The following is a 26,053-nucleotide window of genomic DNA, read 5'->3' as shown; positions in this document are numbered from 1 at the left end:
CCAGCTTTAATATTGATACAATTCTGATTAGTTATTTATTTCCCTGGATAGCAAATTACGGTAAAATGGATCTGCGAATGGATGGAAGGAACTCACATTGGTTTGAAAGACCACATATAGAATTATTCAGGTTCCGCCCCAGGCTCACATATTTATTAAAATTCCATCTCGGAAGATTTACAAAGCATTTTCAATTTCAGTATGGGTGAATAATTTAGCCACAACTCATGTAGTATAGAAATCTATAATATATATAATCACGTAGGAGTATCGAGCGGCGGAGTTTAGAATAAAAAATAATTTTTGCTATATTAATTAAAGAAATCAAAATACTGCAGTCTTGTGAGTCCAAATAAAGTTATCATGACGATCCAACTGAAGCGCAATTAAATGCTTAAGATCTCCCCGCTCACATGGCAACAGTCGTCGACAGCCACCGCGACCGTCTAATGGGAGACATAAAAGCTCAATAACGGCGTAATAAATGGCGCGATAAAGACGGCTTGACAGACCATCGGAGTAGCTCACACGTTGGAAGGCAGATGGAATGCTGAAATGATTCCGGAAGCCCCCCCCGTTCATTTTCCAAACTGCATACCTTGCGGGACTTGACTTAATGAAGGTTTAATTAAAATCTCATAAACGTACCACTCATCGAGATGAGCGCGGGATGGCTCGCGGATAATGGGGTGTTCCTTGGCCAAGGTCTCCGTGAAATGCCCTGACAATATATGCATCATGGGATGGCGCTGCGTGGCTGCAGGCTGGCCAGTCGGGGGGGAAAAAAAAAAGCCATAAATGCTAAATGGGCCACGTTTACCGTGACAGTGACGCCTCATTTCGATGCGATAATGGTTTAAAAGAAAGCATCAAAGTCTGATTTATTACATTTTGACCCCTTTACACCTAACCCAATGATTACCCAAGTGTACTATGCAGGCTCCCTCTAGTGGCACCCAAAAGAATCACAGTCATTAAATGTTAAAAAAAAAAAAAAAAAAAAATCAGCCAATACAGTGCATTTGTCGATTACAGTTCAGTTGTATTTAAAAATCTTGCACTGTTCATTTAAAAAAAAAAAAAATGACACGCCGGAGCAAAGCAGATAGCTTGTTGGGAGCACATAATTTATTTTTTTTGCTTCACAAGGCTTTGCTAAAACAAAAATGCAACATGTTTGACAATTTTTTACCTTCCGAGAACATTGCTGGAGGGGATGGACAGGCCATTCTCAACGATTCGTTTTGATTGGCCACCTGAATTTCTGCCCTCAGCACGTCGCGCGCGCACGTCGAGTTTTGCACCTCGTGTGGTGAAACATATCAAACATGTTGGATATTCGTCTCAAGGCCTCGTGAGGCAGAAAACTCGCCGCCAATTACGCGCCCACAGCGAGCTACCTGCTGAGCGAGTCTCCGATGACTTTTTGCTCAGCAGCGAGCTCCTTTCAAAACCTTTCAAAAGGTTGACAATATAATTATTATATAATTATTTTTTGGGCGGAATAAAACCTCTGTCTCATTTTCAATGCCCACTCGGGCCTCCTAACAAACGTTTGACTCATTCAATCCATAAGACATACAAATACGTTTTCAAAAAACATAGTCCCCGCCTCCCGAAGACGTATTTATACGTCTTTGCCTTTTTTTTTTTTTTTGCACCATAACTCCGTGTTTTTATAGCATTATAACACAATATTCTGTTGAAATGAGGGGTTTCTTCTAGTGTAAATTTCTGGGATTAAATGAGTTAATAAGATAGAACGAAAGCATCAAAAGCTTCCTTTAAAACAACTACAGGTACCTTAACACGAGGCCCTGAGGGACTCCAATATCCAAATAAGAAATAAAATGCAAGCAAGTCAAAACAGAAACCAACAAAAGGCTATTTAAGACCACATATTTAGGCGCATCACTAATTAACCTCGCCCAGCTCGTTCCTCCATTGTCACCATTAGGCTACAGTTCCTCTTTGTTGAATTTCTTGGCAGCTAACATTGCGTCCCTGCGTTTATGATGTCACACCGTTTCCCGCCCACACGCGCTTTTCAGCGAGACCAGGGTCGACTATTGTGCGCGGCGCCGAGGCAACTGACGTGATTGTTCGCGAGTGGGAAAGCGGGGAGTTGTCACAGTGTGGCAACATGTCACTTCTGTTGGCCAGATGTCACGGCAGTTGTCGCAAAGGCGTCGTCCAGCGTGTTCTGGCCCCGCTCCAGTAAGCGTCCATACGGAGCGCGTCTTCAACTGTTCAACTGTTGTTAAATGAAATGTAAATCCGTCTGGCAGAGAGCAGCTTTTCTCAGCCAAAATGTCACAACACAAAAAGCCTTTTAGTGCTCAGTTTTCTCCATGTCGTGTAAAGGAAAGCTGTCGTTAAGCGAGGCGCACACAAAGGAAGCGGATGAACAGCGGAAAATATTACTTGGGCTTGGAGGAAAAGTTCAATTTTATTCTGGTAAATTGAATTGGGCGGGGGGGAGGGCGGGAGACTGCCTTCATGTTGCATTGGCATTGCAGCAGGTCAGAATTTCAGGACGAAGAATTAATTAACAAATTTTCATGCTGCTGTGACTCTAAAGGTCGTTTAATTTTTTTTTTGTCGATTACAGTGGAAGATGCACACACTAAAAGTGTCTCAAAAATAAAACAAAAAAAATGGGAGGAGTCAGGAAATTTTTGGAGTGTTTATTTTACACGTAGTACCGTTTGAATTCATTAATTTAGTTAAAGTGATACTTGTGGGGCAATATTTTTTTTCACCGAAGAAATGACTCATCGGAAGTTTCTCTGCAATTCAAGTGATTATTTGGAGGACTTTTTCATTTGGATGAATCATTAATCTAAACTACCAGTACTCGTCTTGAGTACTTCTTTTATTTTGGGCTACCCCCCCACTGCCCCCCCCACACCTGTGAAAGAGAGCAAGATATGAAGGAAGAGGATAAAGTGCTTAAGTTGACAGAACGGCCTACTTGAAATTTATGAGTTGGAGCGTTGTGAATGGTAGCTTGAAATCAGCTTATAATTGCACTTAAAAATTTTTTTATGGAAAATAAGCATTATTTATTTATTTATTTAATTTGAACACTGTAAAATTAAAAGGTGCTATTAATGGAAAATGGGTAAATAAGTGTGACTTAATTAACTCGTTCACTAACAGCCGAGTAAAAAAAAAATAAAAAAATTGATCTTTGACGTCTTTAGCCGTCAATGGCAGTAAATGCGTTCAAATGGAAATTTTAATTTGCAAAAGTCAACCAGCGTCACACAACCGACTGCACTTGACTCGCAACGGGCCGCCGCCGCCGCCGTATCCAAATGTAAAGTGAAGCGGCGATGTTTGCACTTTACCTGGTCTGCCAGCGAAGTCGACAGCATGCTCATTAATTCCCGCTCCGCAGTCAGCCTCCACATCTGCTCCCAACGCAGCTTTCGCAGTCGATCGAGGAGCAGCAAAATCACCCCTGAAAGGTACACACGCGACACCTTGATACGGCATCTTAGGAAACAGAGAGATTCATATCACAGCCCCCCCGCCCCCGCCCCGGTTAAAGTGATAAAGTCCCATTCATGAGGCTCGGCTTCACATGCGTTGTGTTTACCGAGATAAAGCTGTAGACTATAAGCCGGCAAACAGACTGGCGGTAGATACAGAAAATGTGCTCAAATCGGTCCTGAAAAAGAAATCATTCAGGGAAACTTTGTCCCAAAACAAATAGGGAACACTTGGAGGAAGCAGGGGAGAGGCGGCCTGGGTTTGTACTCACTAAATCGTTCTGTCAGCTCCAAATAAAATTTGGCCTCCGATTTGCAGGGGGCGGGGTAAGATTGGAGCAAAGCAAGCATTCTTCATGTCCCGCTGTGCTCCATCTGTTGCTATGGCCGCAGCCGCGCAGCAGAGCGACCACAGCTGGACTGGAGTCTTTGAGTCGCTTTGCGATGTTTTACAAACAGCCGCTTGGCGTCCAAAGTCCCTGTGGCAGGAAGTTGAACAACTCCGAAAGGTTAATAGAAAGATGAGCCAGTCATGAAGAGCCACTGAATTGGAAGGAAAGCTGGTGGGCGACTGCACAATTGTCGCTCGTGGGATATCGTTTTTTGTTTGTTTTTTTGGGCGGGGGGATGTGTGACTTCATCTTCATAGATGGCCGAGTGGTCTAAGGCGCCGCGTTCAGGACCCAGTCTCCCCAGGAGGCCTGGGTTCGAATCTCGAATTTCCCCATTGTGGGACTAATAAAGGGAATATTATTATTATTATTATTATAAGAAATTACTGTACATTACCTGCTATAGCAAAAAGATGAAAAAAATAAAATAAAAAAATCAAGCACTCTAATTTAGTTTTTTTTTTATGTGCGACTTCACAAGAAATTACTACACATCACCTGCTATACCAAAAATAAATAAAAAAATAAAAAATCGGGCACTCTAATTTAGTTTTTTTGATGTGCGACTTCACAAGAAATTACTACACGTCACCTGCTATACCAAAAATAAAAAAATAAAAAAATAATTAAAAAAATAAATCTAAAAAAAAATTAGATCATAATCGAGCACTCAAATTTTGTTTTGTTTGATGTGCGACTTCATAAGAAATTACTACATATCACCTGCTATACCCCATATAAATAAATACAATAAAAAAATACATAAATAAAATGAAAAAAATAAAAAATTCGAGCACTCTTATGATCTAACTACCAAAATTTGAGACGAAGGCCATTTTGGATGACTTAAATGCGTGCAGCCTGGGTGAAAATGCACAAGGAACCACAATTATGGACGTTTTTAATCAAATAAACGTTTCGAACTGTGATTCACAAAGTCGCGGCGTATGCGAGAGTCACTGCCCAAGAACAGATCAGTTCCATTAAGTGTTTAAATTCCATTTGCATTCAATCGCTAAGAGAGGTTATAGAAAAGCTCTTTTGAAGCGGTACTTTGAAGACGACTCATTTCGAATAGACGCAAAGAATATGTCAAGGGTAAAGAATCATTCCAGACTAACTTTTATTTCACATTCTCTTAATTCTTTCGCCACTTTCTCTACCTCTAAAGATACACATCCACTAAATAATTCATTTAAAAACTTTATGAATAATTCTTGGTTGAACTACGCATGAAAAAAAAAAAATAACATGAAAAGCTTTTCAATTTAAAAAAAATAAATAAAATAAAGCAAAATAAGGTGCCCTTGGTCTAACCTTGCAACGGCTTTGAAATGACATTTTCAGTGCGGCTTTTATGAAGCGCGTTGCGGCGTGACTCATCATCTCTGCTCTCTGTGGGCTTTTGTACTTGCACAAGAAGCTCTCTAAAGGTACTAGAAAGTATTCCAGTTTGAGCATAACGGTGCTTAATTTTACACCCCCCCCCTTTATTTATTTATTTTTAGAAAACACTTCTTTGCCGGACCACTAAAAGCCGAAACACAGCTTCCCGCCATTGCGTTTTTTTGACATAAATGCATTGTAGCACAGCGGTTGTGAATGCTAATCCCAAACTCCAAAGATAAAGCAGGAAATAGATTAGTTGTGAACTCCTGATATCCGCCGGTTTAATTATTCCATCGCGTAGTTTCACTATACAGCATGATGGTATTAAATCTATAATTAGAGGAGACATTTTATTTTATTTTTAAAGAGGCGACCAGTCGTGGTAGCATTCTATTTTTATTTACAAAGCTCCCCAAAACAAACAACTTTTTTTTTTTTTTTTTTGGTTCCGTTCCACTTGGCGCTCTTTATAGAACGCTTTGCTGTAGCTCGCTTTTATGCCGCTTATTTTAAACAAGAGTTGACTGCGCCAAGGGGGAAACAAAAAGTTATCCAGGGAGGATGTGGTCAAAATCAATGTTGACTATTCAAGGTTGGATCTCATAACAGGCTTTCATACAAACAGTTACGTTACAAATTAAATTGATGTATTGTTGTTATTTAACTCATTCACGACCGGCCAAGTAAAAAAAATAAAAAATAATAAAAAATAATAAAACAAAACAAAAAAAAAATAAGGTCTTTGACGTCTTTAACCGTCAATGGCAGTGAATGAGTACATTTTGCTCAAAACATTCTATCATCAGTCCTTCGCAAAATAAGGAGGGAGTGTCTCTGTTTTTGTTACAAGGCTATAAAAAAAAAAAAAAGAACATTGGCCTTTAGGTAATCAACAGAAAGCGACAAAATCAAGAGACCACAAGAGTTAAAAATGTTCTCAGATAAAAGGTTCAGCGATGGGTTTTGCACACTTCACGTTTTGACGGCGAAAATTTGCACGGCTCAAGTGGCACACTTCTGGATCATTTATTTGATTATTTTTTGCTCTCACGGCAACGGGAATAGGAAACTTGAATTTGGATTTCATTTCATCGGAATTGCACTTGCAGTGCAAACCAAAGCCAACTTGGAACTCACCCGTGTTGAAGCCTCGACCCAGGGCAGGCCACGGCCGGTGATTCTTCCACAGGTTGCCAAGGTACCAGTCACTCTGGTTCTCCACCAGGCCCAGAACCTGCTGGCCTGAAAGAAGCAAAAAGTGTCAAGTGTTACTCTGACATATAGTCCGAAATAGAAACTTGGAAGAAGTCCAACCTGAAGAAAGTCACTAGCACCCCCTATTGGCAGAAATGTTTGGACGCTATAATGCCGATTTCCTTCGAACCGTGAACCACAGAGTACTCTTGTCCTGTGCATTTCCGTTTCGGCAAAAAAGGGTCAAGTGCCGTTAAAGTGCTCGAAAAATAAAGTGAAGTCGAGTTAAACTCCCTTCAATGGCATCAAGAAGCCACAAGATGGCGGCAAAAGATGAAAACATGAATCTTGTCAACAATTTCAACAAATTACCGCCGCACAATTGCGACAAAGAACAATATGAAGCTCCTGACCTCACAAAGATGGCGTGAAAGCAAAACAAACTCCCAACGGAATGCGAGTCAACTGCGGCTCTTTCATGTTCATTATAAGAGTTTGTGTGTCGTGTCATTTTCATTTTGCAGAAATGCATCGTTGCACTCTAATCACACAAATTACTAAAAGATGTGATCCAAAGTGAGGGATATAAAACGTGTTTTTTTTAAGAGAAAATGGGGGAGAATATATATATTTTTTTAAGCACATTTCATATTGTCTGCATACAGGGATCAGCGGCCAAGACTTCAGGGGCACCTTAATCCCCTCATAAAGCTGGCTTTTATGTCTGAGTCAACGGCAAACTGAGGCGGTGGGGTTGCGAGGTGGTGGTGGTGGTGGTGGGGGGGTGTTAACCGCCATCCGACACTGCCATGACAAAAAGTGATTCGGGGAGCGCCGTAATTAGCTCACATGAATCGAAAGATTTAGAGCTATGGATGGCATCGACGGCAGAAGGAGGGTAAAAGGAGGCGGGGCTTAACAAAGGGAGGAAATCCAGCTGCTAAAGCCAAGAGAGGGAAGGATGGGTTGAATGTGGGCTTAAGGGTGCAAGATTAGCAAAGCAGGCAAGGCCAGACGGATGGAAAGGTCAAGGAGACGGACGGCAGACGTGGATGTAGGAGGGCCAGCTTCAATAAAGCCCCCCCGAGGAGGATAATCAGGAAACTGTTTGAGCAGGCAGACGAGATCACGCAGAGAAATGATTAGAAGCAAAAAAAAAAAAAAAAAAAAAAAAAGGTAATTGAATAAAACTTTGTGGTTCTTTTTAAATTGAGCTGCTCCCCAAACATCCCCGATATTTATTTAAGCAGTGTTCGAATATACATTAGCATCATGACTTGTTTAAATGACTTGCGATGAGGAATTTCCAACAAATAATAAATGCGGTTACAAGCGACAAAAAGGCTGCACTATTCGGGAACAGTGAAAAACCTTTTTTAAACATTTTTTTTCAAACCTTTGGACCGTCTTCGTCATTCAATATGTTATGAAGTAAAAAAAAAAAAAAAAAAAGCGATAAATAAAATATCGACATTTAAGACATCGCAATTTTATTAGAAAAAAACAAAAAAACAAGCACACTGTATATTGATCAGAGGACGAAATTAATAGAGACTCTTTTTTTTTTTCATATTTTACTGTGAACTGCCAAGGGGGCCAAAAAAATATAATCCACAACTTCTTTGTATGTCACATCTGAGAGGTGGCTGGATTATCTCGGCAAAAAAAACAAACTAATAAAAACATCTATCCAGTTCTTGATTTGTGACAATAAACCCTGAAAAAAAATAAATTGGCATCATAAATTTAGATATTAATCATTAATATAAGACGCTCTTAGAGAATACATTTACGTCACAAATTGTGCTTAACCATAGTGAATAAAAAAAAAAGAACGGAATGTAAAAAAAAAACAAAAAAAACAACCACGGCAGCGTTTTAATGTCGACGCTAAAAGTTAACTAGCTTGTCGTCAATCATGTTTAGTGCTGGAACAGTTAGGTATTGCACACATTTGGTAGTAGATTAATTCCTTCTTAGTACCAAACTGTTAATTACTGAGCCCTTTAAATTGCTCAGCGTCCCGCTGTTCTTCAAGGCAATCATCTGAGAATTGCAGGAAAAAAAAAATGAAGAGGAAAACATGACGGAAAGGATTGAAATGGGGGGGGGGGGCATTAACACAGTAACCTTGTTAAATTAGAACACAATTAAATACTTTTAATTGGGGAAAACAGTGGAGCTGGCAGCCTTCGCTAGCTGTCAAATTTCAAGAAAAAAAAAAAAGACTTGGCAGACCAAAAAAAAAATAAAAAAATCAAGCAAGGACACAATCAAATGCCCCTTTTGAAATAAATTCAAAGAAATAAATGCCACAGAAGCAAGTCGCTCACACCGGCGTGTGGATTCAAACAGAGTGCTCAGCTGTCAGCAAAAAGCCACCGAATCAGCATTTTTTTATTTTATCTTGTAATTCTTCAAAGCAGAAAAATGCACATTCTTCAAGTTAGATGCGATTGATTTAGTAAACCAACAAAAGATTCTCAAGCCCCGGCGGAACCCCAATGAATGCATCGCTTAACATATGATTAGATGCATGTCATAATTAATTGGGGGAGGGGCTACGGATTGACCCGTTAGGCCATCGACAATCGAGGCGGTGACCGAGGTGAAACTGGTTAAAACGGCCGCTAAAAGAAGCGCTTTCATGGTTGGGTCACCATTGCCGTTAAAGTGATGGCACTATAAAATAAATCATGCTTTCACAAAAGTGGGGAAGCGGCAGCACTATTTGCGCCAGCGAGCCGACTGAAAACGTCGTCGTTACGGAAAAGCAGCAAAGCAGACGAGCAGTCGTAATCCCTTGACAATTAAGTCGCGGCGTTAAAAAGAAAAACGCTACCAAGATGATTATTAGACACAGAAGCAGGAAGTAGTCCTAGTTTCGATATGACGAAAACCAGAGCTGGGCACTTGACCCTTTTTTGACGGTTTTCCCTCGCCCTCCGGTCGCGATCTGGCTAGCCTTCCAACTTCGTCAAACCGAAGTGGGTAAACCGTTTGACTTTCCCCTCTTTCTGTGGTATTGCTAAACCGGGGGTGAGAAAGCTTTTTGATTGGCGGGCCACAATGGGTTCTAAAATTTGACAGAGGATGGAGTGTTTTGGTCACCTCACCAACATTTAATTTGAAATGAAAGTGAACAAAATATGTCTTTGAAAAACCACAGTATTTAGAAAATAAAACATGAACAAGGTTTTTTCCATTTCATTTTTTTTTTTTAAATTAAGCGGGCCGGATTAATAGGTTTAACGGACCACATGTGGCCCCCGCGCCGTAGTTTGCCCACCGCTGTGCTAGACGCACGCTGTTGGTGCCCTCTTCTAGCAACACTACCCAATTACAAAAAAAAAAAAATCATTTGGACTGTGCGAGAGTTATTTCCAGATTTCCACGACTCACTAGATCATTTAACGACATTGTTTGCACAATTAATACGGGAGTTCCGCAATTAGAATTGATTCCGACAGGAACGATTTGAAATGAGCCCAAATTGGAAGTTGACCAACAAATAACTACAGCCAAATGACAAAAGGCTACCGAATTGTAAAAAGGGATATATGGATGTTTAATGTTTTTTTTTTTTTTTTGGCAGTCTTATTCCAAAAGGGGAGGACGGAAGTGAAGGGCAAAGCGTTGGCTACAATAGACGTGGGCAGTAAACAACAAGTTCTGTTGAGAGCACAGTGCTCCGTATTATGCCACAATTGCCCTGGCAAGGTTTCCGCCGCGTTTCTTTGTGCACTTCAAACAGTCCCAGCTGAAGATGAACAGATGGAGTTGCAGCTAATAAATGTTGAATATTTACTAGTATTACTGCAATGCAGCAAAGCGGGCGCACCAAAAAAAAAAGAAAAAGGGAGGAGATGTTGTGGAAACGAGCACGTGGAAGAAATGTGACACCACAAAGCGGATTTTTATTGGAACCAACGGCACCGAGACAAATAAAGTGTAGCAAAAACACGGCGTTAAAATTGCGAGCTGGCAGGGCGAGGCAATTGATTGTCACCGGGACATCATCTTTGTCCCGGCGCCCTTGAACACCAACTGATCAGCTAAAGAGCCTTTTTGACGCACGGGGTTTTAAAGTGCTGAATGAGATCGGAATGAGGCGTCCGGCACTTAGGAAACAGCAATACACTAAGTGCTTCTAATTCAAGGGCAGCTAGTTGGCTAGGTAACACTCCCCGAGCATCACCTGCAATTAGTTCCGTTGTTCTAACGGCGGCGGGGCTCGAGGGATGAGGCTTGACGTCATGGTGGAGGAAAATTAGCTTCTGATGGCGGCTAATTATCAGTTGCCTCCATGTTGGCCATTATGTGACTCGTTAGTGACACATTTGGATTTTTTTATTATTATTAGTTTTTTTTCCTTATTTTTTTTCCACATAGTAAGTAGGGAAAATGCCCCATGTTTTGTAAAAATACTTATTTTACTACAATATGAAATTTACAGCGCTTGTCGAAAAATGCATATTTAGAGATTTCAAAATTATGTTAGTTTACCATGTCCCATTTTTAAACTAAATCAGAATTGGGTCAAAGTGAGAAATTGTCACATTTCTAAATGGGTGTTTTTTTTTAACCAATACCCGCACAAATTTGAGTAATCATGGATAAGGTGGACCGATACCTCTCATACTTTCAATACATCCAATTTTATCTAACACAAAAAAAAAAAAAAGTCTCGATAATGAGTCGCAGATGTGTCAAACTGCCACAGTACAGCGCCACCTACTGCTGAGGAGGACTCACTTCATGGCAGATTTTTTCCCCCTTCTTAAGTATCAGTGGCTGGTATCAGCAGCCTCTATAATTACTCGATACCTTAAAATATGCCGACATGCTGATACTGGTATCGATATTCAAATATGTAAATTCTAGCACCACCATGAAGTGAAAATCTAAAAACAAGGCTCGACATAACGCGGATTTATTATTCTTTTTTTTTTTTTTTTAAGTATTTACCAGGCTTAAAGTAGGTAAAAATATTCCAAATGTGCAAGATGGTGCCCATACCCTCAAGTAACACTCTATAATGAGGTCTAATCAAGAATATCTTTCATCATCATCATGGTTCATGTCCTTTTTCGTCTCTCTCATCTCTGCTCCTCATGCATTTTAACGCCATCAACTGACCATATGCACACGATCGGTTTTGCTTGGCTCGCAATCAGAGCCGTGATTGTCATGCATTTCCTAGAAGTATATCATTAGTCCGCCAAAAAAAAAAAAAAAAAAATCCCCTTGATTCCATTTGAGTGTCAACACAAATAGATGAAAGGTAGATGGAAGATTAAACAGACGACAGCGCAAACGGATGGAATAGCGCAATCTTGAACACAACTGTAATAACGGCATAATACATTTATGGCACTGTGTGATTACAGGGGCACGTTTGACAACAGAGGTGGCTGGCGGTCTTTTACGCCTGTGCTCCGTGCTGATGAGGGCCACCACGCTCCGGTGAGTACGGAATGGCGAGCGGAAATGAGAAGACTTTTTTTTTTTTTCCAATGGTCACATTACATGTCTTGTAACGTATCGATTCCCTTCAATGAGCGCTGCCGTGTTTTGCTGACCTTTTTGAGCAATGCGGAAACATGTCAGGGAGTGACGCAGACGATGCTAGCAAACTTTGCTGGATGGATTTTGCCGTTTCCACGAGAGGACACAACTCAATCACAGTGTTTTTTTGGAGCTATGACGCAAAAGACGTGTAAATACGTCTTTGGGAGGCAGGGACTACAATTTTGAAAACGTATATATACACGTCTTATGGATTGAATTATTATTATTTTTTTCTGGATTTTGACTGATTTTGCAAGGCCGACAGAATATTGTGTTCTGAAGACATGGAGCTATGACGCAAAAGACGTATAAATACGTCTTTGGGAGGCAGTGAGTACAATTGTGAAAACGTATATATACGTCTTATGGATTCAATGAGTTAATTTCAAATACAAAACATTTCATTTCAAGTCCCATACATTTGAATTCCCGAGTCCAAAAAAAATATCTTTCTGAAGAAGTACAAGGTGTAATATGGCAACAAGAAGGAAAAGGGGGGACCACAATCTATTAACATCTCTTGGACATGCACTGTACATCATGTTCATAAATGGGAAGTCGGAACACACCCACTGAAGAGAAATGGACTCCGACTTCCACGGCGCTCCTGAGAGATGTTGAAGAATTAATGAGTTCAAAGGCATTACAACACACTGCGCAATCCCCCTGCGCACCTCTCTACATTAAACACCTGACCTCAACCCCGCCTGCCCTCCGCTGCTTGATACACACCGTTGCGGGTCTCTCAAATTCATCAACGTGGCAAGGGTCACGGACTGCACTTTGTGGAGGCCACGGGATATGAGAATAAAGGTAAAATGAAATACGGGGTCCCTGAGAGCTACTTTTAATTTCTCCGGAGCTTTTACCCAACCTTAGAATATCTGCTGATTAGAAATGAAGGAGGGGGATTCCAGGAAACTGGCAGGGATTTCTGACACTTGATGGATAAACGATGTACATCACTCTTGTTTTTTTTTCTTTTTTTTCTTAAGAACCCATCAGCAAGTCAGCATTTAAGGCGGCAAAAAGCGGACACCAAAACAGAAAAGACACGCAGGCAAGCGGGGAAAATTAAATCCGCTGATGGACACGGCACTTAATTGACAAAATGTCAAAGCCAACAGGAAACACGGGATCCGGTATATCCACAATTATGCAGGATGGAAGGAAAATATCCTTCAGAGCGGATTTAAAATACCAAACAATACGAGGAGGGAGAAGTCAGATCAATGAAAAGAACACTGAAAGAAACATCCGAGTGCATCACGAGCGCTCACTACGCACCGAGGCCCAATAAACGTGCTTATAAAACAGCTGCTTGGTTTCAAAGCAGAGTTCATATTGAAGCACAACTTTTATAAATGCGAATTATTGATTGTAGAATGCCGCACTTTCGGAACAGAGGCCAACAACAATGAGTGTAAAAGGAACAAAATGACCAAACGATGTACTTTGGTGGTTTGGTTTTTTGTGATGTTAAAAATTGGATTACATGAGTAGAAATTTGATTACAAAATAAAACAAAAAAAAAAAATCCCCAGAAGAGCGCTTGTGCAAATAGTAATGCACCCGAATGAGACGACCTGCTTCGCCGTGGTGAGTAGGACTTTCGGTAATTTAGAGTGCCGTCGATAATTTGTTTTGCGCACAACACCAAAACATTTAAAATAAATAAAGAAATAAATAACAAAACACCTTCTCAGTTATCTGAGCGCCACACATCCCAGTTTACAATTTATTGCTTCATTCATGTGAAACATGACTTCGCAACCTCTCTCTCTCTCTCTCCCCCTCTCCCTCTCTCTCTCTCTCTCTCTTTCTCTCCCTCTCTCTCCCTCCCTCCCTCTCCCTCTCTCCCTCTCCCCCTCCCTCTCCCTCTCCCTCCCTCTCTCTCTCTCTCTCTCCCTCTCTCTCTCTTTCTCTCCCTCTCTCTCCCTCCCTCCCTCTCCCTCTCCCTCTCTCCCTCTCCCTAAAATAAAAAAAAAAAATAAATAAATAAAAAAACATCTATCTATCTATATCTATATATACACATATATAAATAAATAAAATAAAAATTGGATGATCATATGAAAAGACTTTCATTAAAAAAAAAAAGGCACAACAGTATTTCATGTTACCTTTGAACTTGTGGAAGACGGCCCATAGCTCGGCGATGTCCGTGGCAAACGTGATGTCCGTGTCGAGGACGATGACTTTTTGGAGATCCGGCGGAAGCGTCTTGGTGAGCACCAGCTTCATCAGACCGTAGATTCCGGAGTAATGCTTGTTGGGGATCCACGACACCTCAGACTGGATTATTAGCGCATCAAGACAACAAAACAACAATCACTCACTGGTTTGGCGAAACAAATATTATTAGCATATCAGGTACTTGGATAAATATTTACTATTTTATTTCTTACTACAGTTTGGCTCTAGCTGGCTTTAAAGGGTGGGGCCTAAAGTGGTGAGTGACGTGGGTGTCAGTGATTAGAATGGTAAATTATTTGTATTTATTATGGCTATTCATTTATTTTTAAATGCGGTTCCACTGGATATGGACAAGTTGGATATTAAAACAGGGCACTTTTTTGGGTGGACATTCCGCTTCCAGCTATGTACTACTCCTAACAGTTTGTGTGTGAAAAAAAAAAAGTGCCCTGAATACACATTTAAGCATTTATTTTCACTGAGCGTCATCATGTGTAGGACTCAATGTTGAGACACACGGGCGCAATGCACGAGCGGCACCGCTTGCTCCCTGCTGTCCGTGTGCAAAAGGGAAGCTGTTTGCATAACACTGTTTGAATAGAGTTAACATTACATCCAATCAAAGGCAGGGCATGCGCTCCGTTACTGCAAAACTAACATGCGGCACTATTTAGTATGTTAGTTCAATCACAAATGCTGGCATCAAAGTACTCGTTAATAACAGTGTAACAACAGCATCTATGAATTTAGAACCTGTTTTTGTTTTTTTTTTATTTGCCAAGACGTCATTTCTAATTATTTATTTATTTATTTTTTAACTTGAAGAGACAGCTTGAATCACCTTCAGCTCATCGGCGTCATAGAAGTCGACCCGGACGGCAGGGACCATCCAGGTGTGGAACAGAGACGACAAAATTTGCTGAGCTATGGAGTCGGTGATGAAATGGAAATGCAGCGGGTTCCGCCTGTGGACACGAACACACGCGCGCAAGCTTAAATATATTTTATGCACTTTCACAGAAACTTCAAAGCATTCGATAACTTCAAAATATGCCGGAATGATGAACTTTAAAAAGTATTGTCAAACCAGCGTGGGGCGGGGGAAAAAAAAAAAAAAAAAAAAAATCGACTTTGAAGAATATTTCACAACAAACGCACTTGTCACACCTATCAAAGCAATTATGCTGTTATGCTCACCATTTGAGGGCGTAATCGTTTTTTTTTTTTTTTTGGTAAAACATCCATCAAATCGACCGACTAAGCCTGTGGTGGGCAAACTTTTTGATTGGCGGGCCACAATGGCTTCTAAAATTTGACAGAGGGGCCGGACCAGGAGCAGATGGGATGGAGTGTTTTGGTAACCTCACCTCATCGGAGAAAAAAACCCAAAACATTTAATTTTAAATGAAAATGAACAAAACATTACAGCAAGAAAAAACTGTGATGGACACATCAAAGTATTTCGAAAATAAAACATTAACAAGGTTTATTCATTTAATTTTTGTCAAATTTGGCGGGCCGGATTAAAAGGTTTAACGGACCATATGTGACCCCCGGGCCACAGTTTGCCCACACCTGATCTACGCAGCTTTCCTCAGCTAAACCACATCTGCTGATGAAGACCGTGATATGCATGAAACCTCCGGAGCAAGCAACTCTGTCCACCATTAGCGGGAGTTTGTTTTTGCCAATCTAAATATCGTTTGGACGGCACGTGCGTCGCCGCCTCGGGGAGACGCAACGCCATGGAGATGATTCATCAGACAGGACGACCGAGGCTTATACAGAAGAGACAATGACGTCTGACCCAGGAGGAACTGCATCTTTTATCCTGGGACTCCTTTGAAATTAGATGAGACAGCTTAAAGGGATTTATGCTGCTAAATGCATTTCACCAAACACCGGCGCGTGTGCGTGTTCGGGGGGGGGGCACGCACCCAGTAGGTGTTCAGGAATCTAAATCAGGTCAAGAATTAGAGAAACTTCAGCACAGGCTGAATGACTTTGGGAATCAATTTGTCGCTCGAGGACGTCCGCGAGCCTCACAACGGAGATGCAAGCTCCGCCTCCGTGCAAAAAAAACGCCCTCGACATCCTTCTGACAAACGACATCATTCATTTTCCTGAATGTTTGGGGACAAAAAAAAAAAAAAAAGGGAACGAGAATCAGGATCATAACTTTTCACGAGCGAATCGAGAATTCTATTTCGAAAGAATGAAGCTTCCCCTTCACATATTGAACCCAAAAAATCCTGACCTGCCCGTGGGCGCCACGCCGCCGCTAGAAAATCTCGCCGCAAATACACGAGATGACTCTCAATGCGATCGTTCATCTGCGCATGTTAATTGCTAGAAAGTGGCTCTGGATCTTTGCCCTGCCTACCCGCCAAGTCATGAGCAGAGAAACACCAAAACATTTACAGAGGAGGGAAAAAAAAAAAAAAAAACGGTTTCCAAGGTTGTTTAATTTCACACTTGACGGGCGGGTAGACAGTCCAGCGAGGCAACTATTTGTGTACGAGCAATTAAAAAGTCAATCTTGTTCACCTCCTTGATAGCAAATCAAACATGTGCAGTAAGCAACACTAAAAGGTGGCCCGTGAAATCATTAAGACGGTGACATTAGAGAACAATAATTAAAAGCAATATTGACCGCAATCTCGACGATTTAATCGTTTCACGGAAGATGAGGAGACAAAGTATAATTTGAGCTCAGCGACAGAAAACAATAGATTTTTTTTTCCCCCCCAATTCTCAACGAAGAATTTATCATCGGATTGACTATTACGCAGGCAGTCCGGCAGGAGAGACGATTTGCTAAATGCTGCAGGTCCTATAATGACGGGGGCCCGCCGTGTTTGGCAATCAATGACCCATCTCATCCAATCCGTTGGCTTTCAGCACAGCGTTGCCCGCGATTAGAGGACAGGCTAACATGGCTGATCTCGCAGGGCGCTGTCGGCTCAAATGCTTGTCACTCAGTGGCAAAACAACAGTGAGTCAACATTTAAAGCCCTCATTTGATTCAACATTGCCTCGGGGTGTTGGAATATTAGCCGCGCCGTGACCGCTCTGTCGCTTAAGAAAAAAAAAAAAAAAAAAAAAAAAAGGTCATCCCGGTCCAAATCCAAACTCATCATCTGCTTTGAGCGCAGAATATTTCTGTTTACCCTGCCAAAGTCACCTCCCATTAGCTTCAAGTCAGCGTACCCTTTTTAAGGTCTAAATCATATCAACGCGTCCAAAGCCGGGCATCAATAACAATCTGTCGCGACCTTGCCTCGGTTTAACTCAACGGACAGAGAGCACCTTCAGTCAGGCATCTGAACGTCATAAACCCCGCCCCCCCCCGCACGGCATGACGACAACGTAAGGCACAGGTGTCAAACTCAAGGCCCGGGGGCCAGATGTGGCCCGCGACCTCATTTCATGTGGCCCGCTTCAACTTCCTGTTTCGAGCACATTTTCCTTACTTTTAACAACATCAAGATATGAGATTTTGCCGTTTATTTGTGACCAAACCACCCCTTTTAAAATAAATGGAAAATTATCGAACAAAAAAAAAACGGACTGATTTCAAAACTGGCTTTCTATCAATGTGATAACGTAAGGTGATCAAAAAAAAGAATTAGTTTGACACACTTGACGTAATGCAACCATGGTTACGGTTTAAAAAAAATATATATATAAAAATCACACGTGATTATTTCCCGTACAACAGCCCACTGATGACGGCCCTCGCAAGCGTCGACTTACAGGAGTGAATTAATCAAAAGACTAATGGAAGGAAATGCCGAGGACATTTGCTCTGATTATGAAAAGTGCTCGACCCAATCACTAAAATGCGCACAGAAGCGCGCCCCCGCCCTGAACCCTGCCTAGTCAACCCCTCAATGTTTTAGCCACACCTGAGTGGTCATTCTCGCTCTAAAACAACCCCTGAGTGGTGGACTATAATGCACTCCATCCGGCAGTATGAGCACACCGATCCATTAATAGTGACTACAAATTCAATGAACCGAACGCTAAGAAGATACTCCATCATCCATCACTTCAGAGCCTTACTGTACATGCATACAGTACCTAAGAAGCAGAAATGCGCTTACACACCGCACTCAACAGCGGCAACATGACATAAGCTTGCCCGCATTCGGTTCTGGTTGCAAAGTGACCGAACAGGAAGTAGCCTGGACATCAGTGTCCATTGCTGCCAAAAAACCTCACGCTATTTTTTTCCCTCTGAAATGACTCCGCCATCGTAGATATTAAATAGTTTGGATGATAGCGCACTGCACAGCGCTAAGTGCAGTGTGAAATGGATAAACTGCATCCCACAACTTGTATCGCTGCCTTCAATTTTGTAGACAAATTCAATGAGACATTCCACAGAATTAACGGATTAAATTTGACAAACAGGCTTTATATTCCTTATACCATCACCAACACCTCTGCCAAATGGTTATTCAAACTCATTCACTACCAGCCCAGTAAAAAAAAAAAATGGATTTTGACGTATTTAGCCGTCAATGGTATTGAATGAGTTGATGAGTAACCAATCACGAGAAATTGTAAAAAGCATACCTGTGGAATAGAACGGATTTAACCAGGGTCACCACATCTCGGCTGGCATTGTAACCAGCGCAAACGATGGCGACGTGGATTGTCTGTGGAGGCAAAAAAAAAGACAAGGAATCGATTTTGAAGACGTCAAGAACGTTCCAGAGACGTTCGCCTTCCTTTCGTCCTTTCCCTATGCGAACCCTCACGTTTCAAAGAGTGTCACTGTGCTATTTCTTCGAAGGCAAAGCTTGTTTATTTTTCATCAGCTTCGGTGAAGGAATGACATTTGATACACCCTCACCCGCCGATTTGGACTCAGAATTCGTGATGCCTTTTGTGCGTATGGAAATGAAAGCTATTGAAAGGATTTGAGCTTCACTCACTTTTTAAACATTATTATTCCAGAGGCTGCTGTATTAAATGTGTTGCTGTGTGTTTTAGCGTCATATAAACTGTTGACGCTTCAAAAAAAAAAAAAAACAGTTTTTACATTTCTGCTCTGAAATATTACACATTTATTACACACATATTACACTTTTGCAGGCTTTGTTGCCCAGGGAAAAGGCTCCAATTTTAACTCCGAGTGACATCTTGACACGTCAAAACTCGGTGCGCATTTTCTTTTCCACCCTCAGAGTGTCCACTGTAATCTCGCCTCAAGGGTCAGGACAGCCTGGCGAAGCCTTCAAGTGAGCAAGGGGTCGCGCGTGGACCGGGGGTCGGAGTCACACTGCCCTCTTTCGATTTTACCCGCAGTCCGGAAGGAGTTCTGCCTTCTGTTTGCTTTAGAAAAGTACTCCCCCCCCCCCCAAAAAAAAAAAAAAAAAAAAAAAATGGCTGACACCATCTAAGGACACTGCACACACCCACGAGTGAGAAAGTACAAGACGTGCGAATCCTTAAAAACACGGAGGAGGGACATCAGCTGTTAACCTTCAGTTAGCAAAAGCTTAAGACCCCTTTAAATTATTTATTCTTCTGCTTCTCATTTCCATTATACGTGGTTATCATCAACCTCGACAATGTGAGCTTTCATACGAATAGTTAGCGCATGCCGAAGTTTCTGAACGGCTGATCAACTTAATTAATATACTGACAAAAAGGTACTAGTACGACCACATTTGCAATTAAATGCAAGATGAATCCAGCCTGTTTTTTTAATTTAATTGTTAAGATGATGAGAAGCCTTTTGGTCACACTGACTTTTCGTGGCATTTTATTCTTGATAGGAACTGAAAACTTGCAAAGCTCTAACTCATGAATTCAGGTTGGCTGTACTGAAGCTTTTTTTCGCGCGCAAAAAAATAAATAAAAAAATGCTGTTAAATTTTAACATTTTAGTGGGATTCAATAAGTCGTCTCGATTTTCAAGCTAATCTTGCTCGTAGCGTAACGTTTGGCGGTAATGTTAGCGCTCGCGTTGCATTCGTACAATGCTACATTCTTCTCCATGTTTTTTCATCGGGTAGTTTTTTTTTTTTGTTTTTTTTTTGCCTAATGTTAGCTGGCACGATAACATCATTGAATCTTTGCCCGCCAGTTTCGGTCCCAAACATGAAGAAATTCCACAGACCAATGCGTTTCATTTCAAATCCAAACATTACAGGATAACCTCTCAAATCCTTTCCCGACAAGTTGTAAAAATGAAAAGCCTTCGGACGTCCGTTTGACTCCCCAAAATTCTTTGGAGTTTTTTTTTCTTTTTTTTAATTGAGCTAGTGCTGAGATACACTATCTTCATTCTGGTCATCCTCCCACTGAGCTAAAATGCGCTGCGCCGCTGCGGGAGCACTATCAGATCACAGCACGGCAATGCCGCACTCCTCACACCATACCAGCCGTCTGATCCGTTTCCCGACGTCAGAGATTAAACTAATGAGAGCATCAAAAATCTCAACCTGATCTCAAAACTCCCCACTTCAAATTCATCTACCAGTGACGATGAAGTCCAAAAGGCCTCACCTCACATTTATCCACGACCGGCTGCTGGACACAGTCTGAGCTGTTCCCCACTGCAGCAGCTTTCTGGCCCTCATTATCACCGGTGCCCTCCTCTGAATGGGCTCTGCTTTGGTTGCCATGGTGACCGCCGTACGGAAGGCGTGACGAGGGGCTCCTGGGTGGTCGGCTGAGCTCGCGGCGCAGCGCCCGGTTCTCCTCCTCCACCGCTCGCACCCGCGACTCCAACGCTTGCCGCTCGCCCGCTCCTCCGGCGGGCGTGGACGACTGGGTCTCCAACGGTGACAGGGGGAGGGGCTTCACTGGGGGCGTTAAGAGCAGAACTTCAATCAGATTACCTGATATGCCCATTTTTTTTTTTTTAATATGACACAAGCAAAAACAAAACAGTAAATCATTTACGGGAGCCCTGTAAGGCAAGAAAACCAAATCCATCCATTTTCCATCGCTTGGCATTTGGTATGAAAGGCGGGATACAGAATTTCAAAATATCCACTCCCTCTTTCATCAGTACCGATTTCCTAGCTTTGTGGCATTTGGCTTGTTCGTTGATAATCATGCCATGATTTTGTGGTTCAATAAAAAAATAATTAGGTACAAATATTTACTGTACGTGGAGGGCTGTCAAAATTAAAGTGTTAACTCAAGTTAATATTTTTTTTAAAAATTGACGCAATTAAATATTTTAACTCAGTTAACTCAGTTGTATTTTTTTCAAACATTAATTTGCATAATTTGGAAAGCCAAATTCAAAATTAGCTGTACATCCATAGCACATAATCTCAGAACAAAAAACCCTGCTTAAGTTACCACTGGGCCTTGCAAAGCAACACTGCTGGAGTGTGGTGCTTACAACTAAATGTACTGGATAAGTTTTGAGAATTGTTTCGAAAAATAAATAAATAAATAAATAAAATAAAAAAAATAATAAATCCCGGAAAGATGACTCCGTTTAGATGGCATTGAAGGATCATACACTTCATATCTGTTAAAAGCCTCACAAAAAATAGCAGTAGAAAAGTTTTAATTTCAATGAATCGCAATTAATTGCGATTCATTAGTTAAAAACGTAATCGATTGACAGCACTAAATAAATAAAAAAATAAATAAATACAAAATAAAAATAAATACAAAAAAAAAAAAAAAAAAAAAAAATATATATATATATATATATATATATATATATATATATATACACACGTGTGTAAAAAAATGTTTAGAGAAAAAAAAAAAAAAAAGGAATCCCAAACTGTCAAAGCTTCGGCTTAACTTGCATGTGAAATGCCTCGTGACTTCCTGAAATCAATTTTTCTGTGTTTGCCATGTTACGCAATCCCACAGCCAGATCGTCATACCGGTTAATCCCGAGAATGTTCCTTTCCATCAAAAACAACATTGATCCAAGTACAGATCCCACAAAGGAATGCAGATGCCTTACAATCAACTTCCCTCTCCCTGTTAGGTAAGACCACCCAATGTGTTTTCAATCCAAATCAGCAGCAATTCCTCACCCTTCTCTTTTGAAATGTTCAAATGGAAGCGAGCAGCCCCGAATAGTCAAAGATGACGCTTTTTTGGAGGGATGAACTTCTCGCTCCAGTATATCTTTGAAACAGAAGCCCCCTGAGGGGAGTGACAGACTCAGGTTGAGGTTCATTAAAAGAATACAATAGGTCTCTCCATTCTGACGTCTCACCTGGGTAAAAAAGCACCGGAGAGCTTCGCATATTACAAAAACGGCAAGGAGGCTTTATAGCTGACTGTATTGATCTGCGTTGGCAAATTTATGGGATGAATCCATCTGTCATTTGCTTTCGCCGGTACGGCCTCGGTGGCCATTTGTCTCCGGCTGTTGAATAAATAATGGTCGTCCTGAACACACCACCAGGGAATATGCAAATGAACTCCATTTGAAAGTTGACATTTTTCTCTATGTATCCACTTTAAATGAATCAACGGCATGAAAATTCCAAGCCGGTCGCTTGTTTGTTGCTGATAATGGAATTTATTTTATTTTTTTTGTTTCCCCTCAATGATTTATAGTCTCCTGTGTTTGCAAGATATAAAGGCAGACGGTAACTGAAGGTGGCTAATTTGGTAGGCCTAATCCTGTAGAAGGAAGAAAAAAAAAAAATCCAAAATATGGTAAAAAAAAAAAATAACCGGATCAAAGTGTTTCCAGCTCAGTCAGCAGGAAAAAAAAGTCAATAACGCATACACCACTTTCTTTCATAACACGATTGACTGGAATCAAACGGTCCTGAGCAAAGCATTAGCGTGATTTCCGGTAGCATGACTTATAAATGGATACATTACAACACGATTTGGTATGCAACAACCAACCAGCAAAAAAAAAAAAATCACGCCTCAATGCCGCCCCACGTCTATCGAGGCGATGTCTTATTTCGATTATCAAAAATCCCAGATTCATTCTGGCCGTGCTCAAATTTCAAACCCATTTCCAGAGGCAAAAAAAAACTAAACAAAACAAAAAAACACGTTAGCTTACCACAGGTGATTACTTAGTCTATATTTCACAAAATAATTCACCCAAGAGTTAACACTGCGGCTACAGGCTTTTTTAATAACGGTTATTTAATTACGACTCACAATCGAGACGGCGTCTAACAACCATTCAATTGTTCCAATATGCGCAACCCGCACGCGCTGGCCTATCGAGAAAAAAAACAGGGATGGAATTAATGTTATCAATTATACCTGTGTTGACTGAAATTAAATGTCATAACGGCCACGGTGAAAGGGTCCATTGTTGTCACTGCGAACGGAAAGGCGATAGCGAGTGAGTCATGCACAGATGTACTCGATGGGGGGGGGGGGGGGGGGGGGGGGGGGGCTGCGGTTTGATGCGAAGAAAAATAACTCGCACACGCTGAAAAGGGGAATGAATGTTCCGTCGTGCTTATTCAAAAGGCATAATTCCGTTCTCATGTCTGTTGTTCAATTTAGCAAAGAATGCGTCTGTGGAATAAGAGTTTCTTGAGCAAAATTGGGCAATTTTTTATTTTTTTTTTTAAAGAAAACTAACCAATTTTTTTTGCTTCATCCCCGTTGTTACGGTCCCCCTTATAAGTGCTCAAATGACTTAAAGAGGAGGTCAGGTAAGTTGGATCTTCGTGAAGACCGCTTTGATTAATTATGCTCAAAGTGGGAGGAATCTTGCAGTTCAAGCAAGAGAGCCGCTCATCATCCCAAAGATGACGCAGCGCTAAATCAAGTTTCAGGGACCTGAAACTGTCATGTTCCGTTGGAATCAAACTGCAGCGCTGTGCGGTGCGCTACACCTTCCAACATGGAGATTAAATTAGGGGAGAACTAGGACGAGGAAAGATGTGATTGTATTTGCAAGAGCCTGGAATAAAAAGAGGTAAACTTAAAGTTATGAGACTTTGATATTGCCATGACGATATCTTTGGCGACGTAATCTTCAAGTGCCTTCAAATGAAGTCTTACCGAAGCTCCATCTAAGGAACATCAATCAAGGAAATTTGGCCTTAGTTACCAATGTTGACCTGGCGATGGATTAATCGGCGAAGGAAATTGAATTGTTGGCCACCTCGGATGCGGGTGAGAACTGAACAAACGCAGAAAATCTCCCAAAGTCTTTGGCCGCCCCATTTAACAAGGATTGGCAGCTTTTTGAGGTGCTTCGGCTCGGCCCAAAGACGGTATCAGCCGCTGAATTGGGACACAGCCAATACCTAATTTTCCATTCCACTCAGGGTCCGGCGGGAAGCAGGCTCAGCACGGAATCCTGCAGGACCTCGTCCCTGGACACCTTTTGTAGTTCCACCAGAGGGACGCCAAGCTAGCTGCGAGATATAATCCCGCCAAGTGGATTGTCGAGACCTCCAACCGATTGTCCGCGCCCGGAACATCTCACCCAGGAGGCTTACGTAATATATGCAATTGAATACACCGAGATGCGTCAGAAAAGTTCCAGGACTGCTGGAATAAAATGCTTATTTCAAAGCCAAAGTAAAAACGAGCAATTTTCACCAGGAATGTAACGCAGAATCGTCACGCCATTTATTTTCTATGCCGCTTATCCTCATTTGAGTCAAAACTAGTTCATAGTTAACATTTGAAATACTTTCGTCTTGGAACTATTCCGACATACTCCATCTGCAAAAGTAGCAACATCACCGTAAACCACACTCGAACGAATAAGACGACAAGAAGACACTTTGCCAATTTAAATTTTTTTCCCCCCCGCAAAAGAAAATATTCAGAGTAATACATCAAGTAATAAACGTCCTATTACAAGTTTCGAAGGCTATCGCAGGGCCACAAAGTGTCAAGGTCGTGTTTCCCCGACACAGCATTACGTCTTAAAGCATATTACCATTTAAATGAGCCTTGTAAATATACTCACGGCGATTACCAAGCGATCCACTTCATAATTTGCTCGAAGGGATACGACTTTCCTCGTGCCGACAAGCCAGCTATGGTGTATATAGATCTTGGTCATTTGAAAGAACGACCAACACTAATTTCCACTTGGAGGGAACAGGAGAGTGGCACATTAAGCTTAAATAGGTTCCTTTGGGTCGGCATCATTTTTTTTTTTTGTGTTAAATTATTATCCATCTGAAAAAAAAAAAAACAAGCCTCTTAAGGTTTATTTTAAAAGGATACTTACATGGAAATGAGGTCTGCGAAGTTCAAACAAGGAAGTAATTAACAGGCACTTAAAAAAAAAAAAAAAAAAAAAGTCAAAGCTGATTATTATTGAGTTGAAAACATCCCGAATTAAATGTCTTTGTGTTGACGAAAAAAAAAAAGAAATTAAATTAATAGCAGCTGATGTTTGGATAGTCATTCTTATCTTCAATTATGGCAACGACTCACTCAGACTTTTTTTTTTTTTATTAATTTACTAATTTAAATTGCTGCTTAATGCACGACACCGAGCAGCCTCGAATGAATCCGTTTGACGCCACAGCAAATGACAAACGTTTACGTGATTGCCGTTTACGTTAAGATTACTAATTTCTTTTAAAGTAAATTCTAACAACAGGCTCAACATGTTTCGTCATTAATTAAAATCAACATAAAAGGCGTGAAACCACTTTTCCAAAACAAATACCCACGCTCTCTTTGATGATTTCGCAGGTGCGGGTAAACACGTTCCGAGTCTCGACTGCCGCCGATCACGCATTCAAAAACTCGTCATTCAATTATGCGAATTATTCCGAAACGTGCGAGCATGACACCGCCGCCGCCGCCGGATAGCTTCACATGATCCGACAGTTTACCTCAATTCCGAGGAGCTTT

At 41.2% G+C, this 26,053-nt stretch overlaps 1 protein-coding gene across 2 annotated transcripts in view; it reads right to left on the bottom strand.

The window, feature by feature from the left end:
* Positions 1 to 26,053, bottom strand: part of large1 (LARGE xylosyl- and glucuronyltransferase 1) — a 55,649-nt gene that overhangs the window by 6,713 nt on the left and 22,883 nt on the right. For both annotated transcript variants that reach the window (XR_015842312.1, XM_088288854.1), the window contains exons 3-8: positions 20,762 to 21,060; positions 18,821 to 18,903; positions 15,081 to 15,204; positions 14,167 to 14,338; positions 6,416 to 6,520; positions 3,354 to 3,466 (exon numbers count right to left, since the gene is read on the bottom strand). Coding sequence is in view for 1 of the 2 variants with exons in the window: in XM_088288854.1 (XP_088144980.1) it covers positions 3,354 to 3,466; positions 6,416 to 6,520; positions 14,167 to 14,338; positions 15,081 to 15,204; positions 18,821 to 18,903; positions 20,762 to 21,060 (896 nt within the window). In the remaining variant the exon portion in view is untranslated. The remainder of the gene's footprint in view (positions 1 to 3,353; positions 3,467 to 6,415; positions 6,521 to 14,166; positions 14,339 to 15,080; positions 15,205 to 18,820; positions 18,904 to 20,761; positions 21,061 to 26,053) is intronic.

This window comes from Idiotropiscis lumnitzeri, chromosome 2 (genome assembly GCF_059441095.1).
Source record: "Idiotropiscis lumnitzeri isolate Australia: NSW breed Sydney's pygmy pipehorse chromosome 2, RoL_Ilum_1.0, whole genome shotgun sequence".
NCBI classification, from domain to species: Eukaryota; Metazoa; Chordata; class Actinopteri; order Syngnathiformes; family Syngnathidae; genus Idiotropiscis; species Idiotropiscis lumnitzeri.
This window is presented reverse-complemented; position numbering and strand designations above follow the sequence as displayed.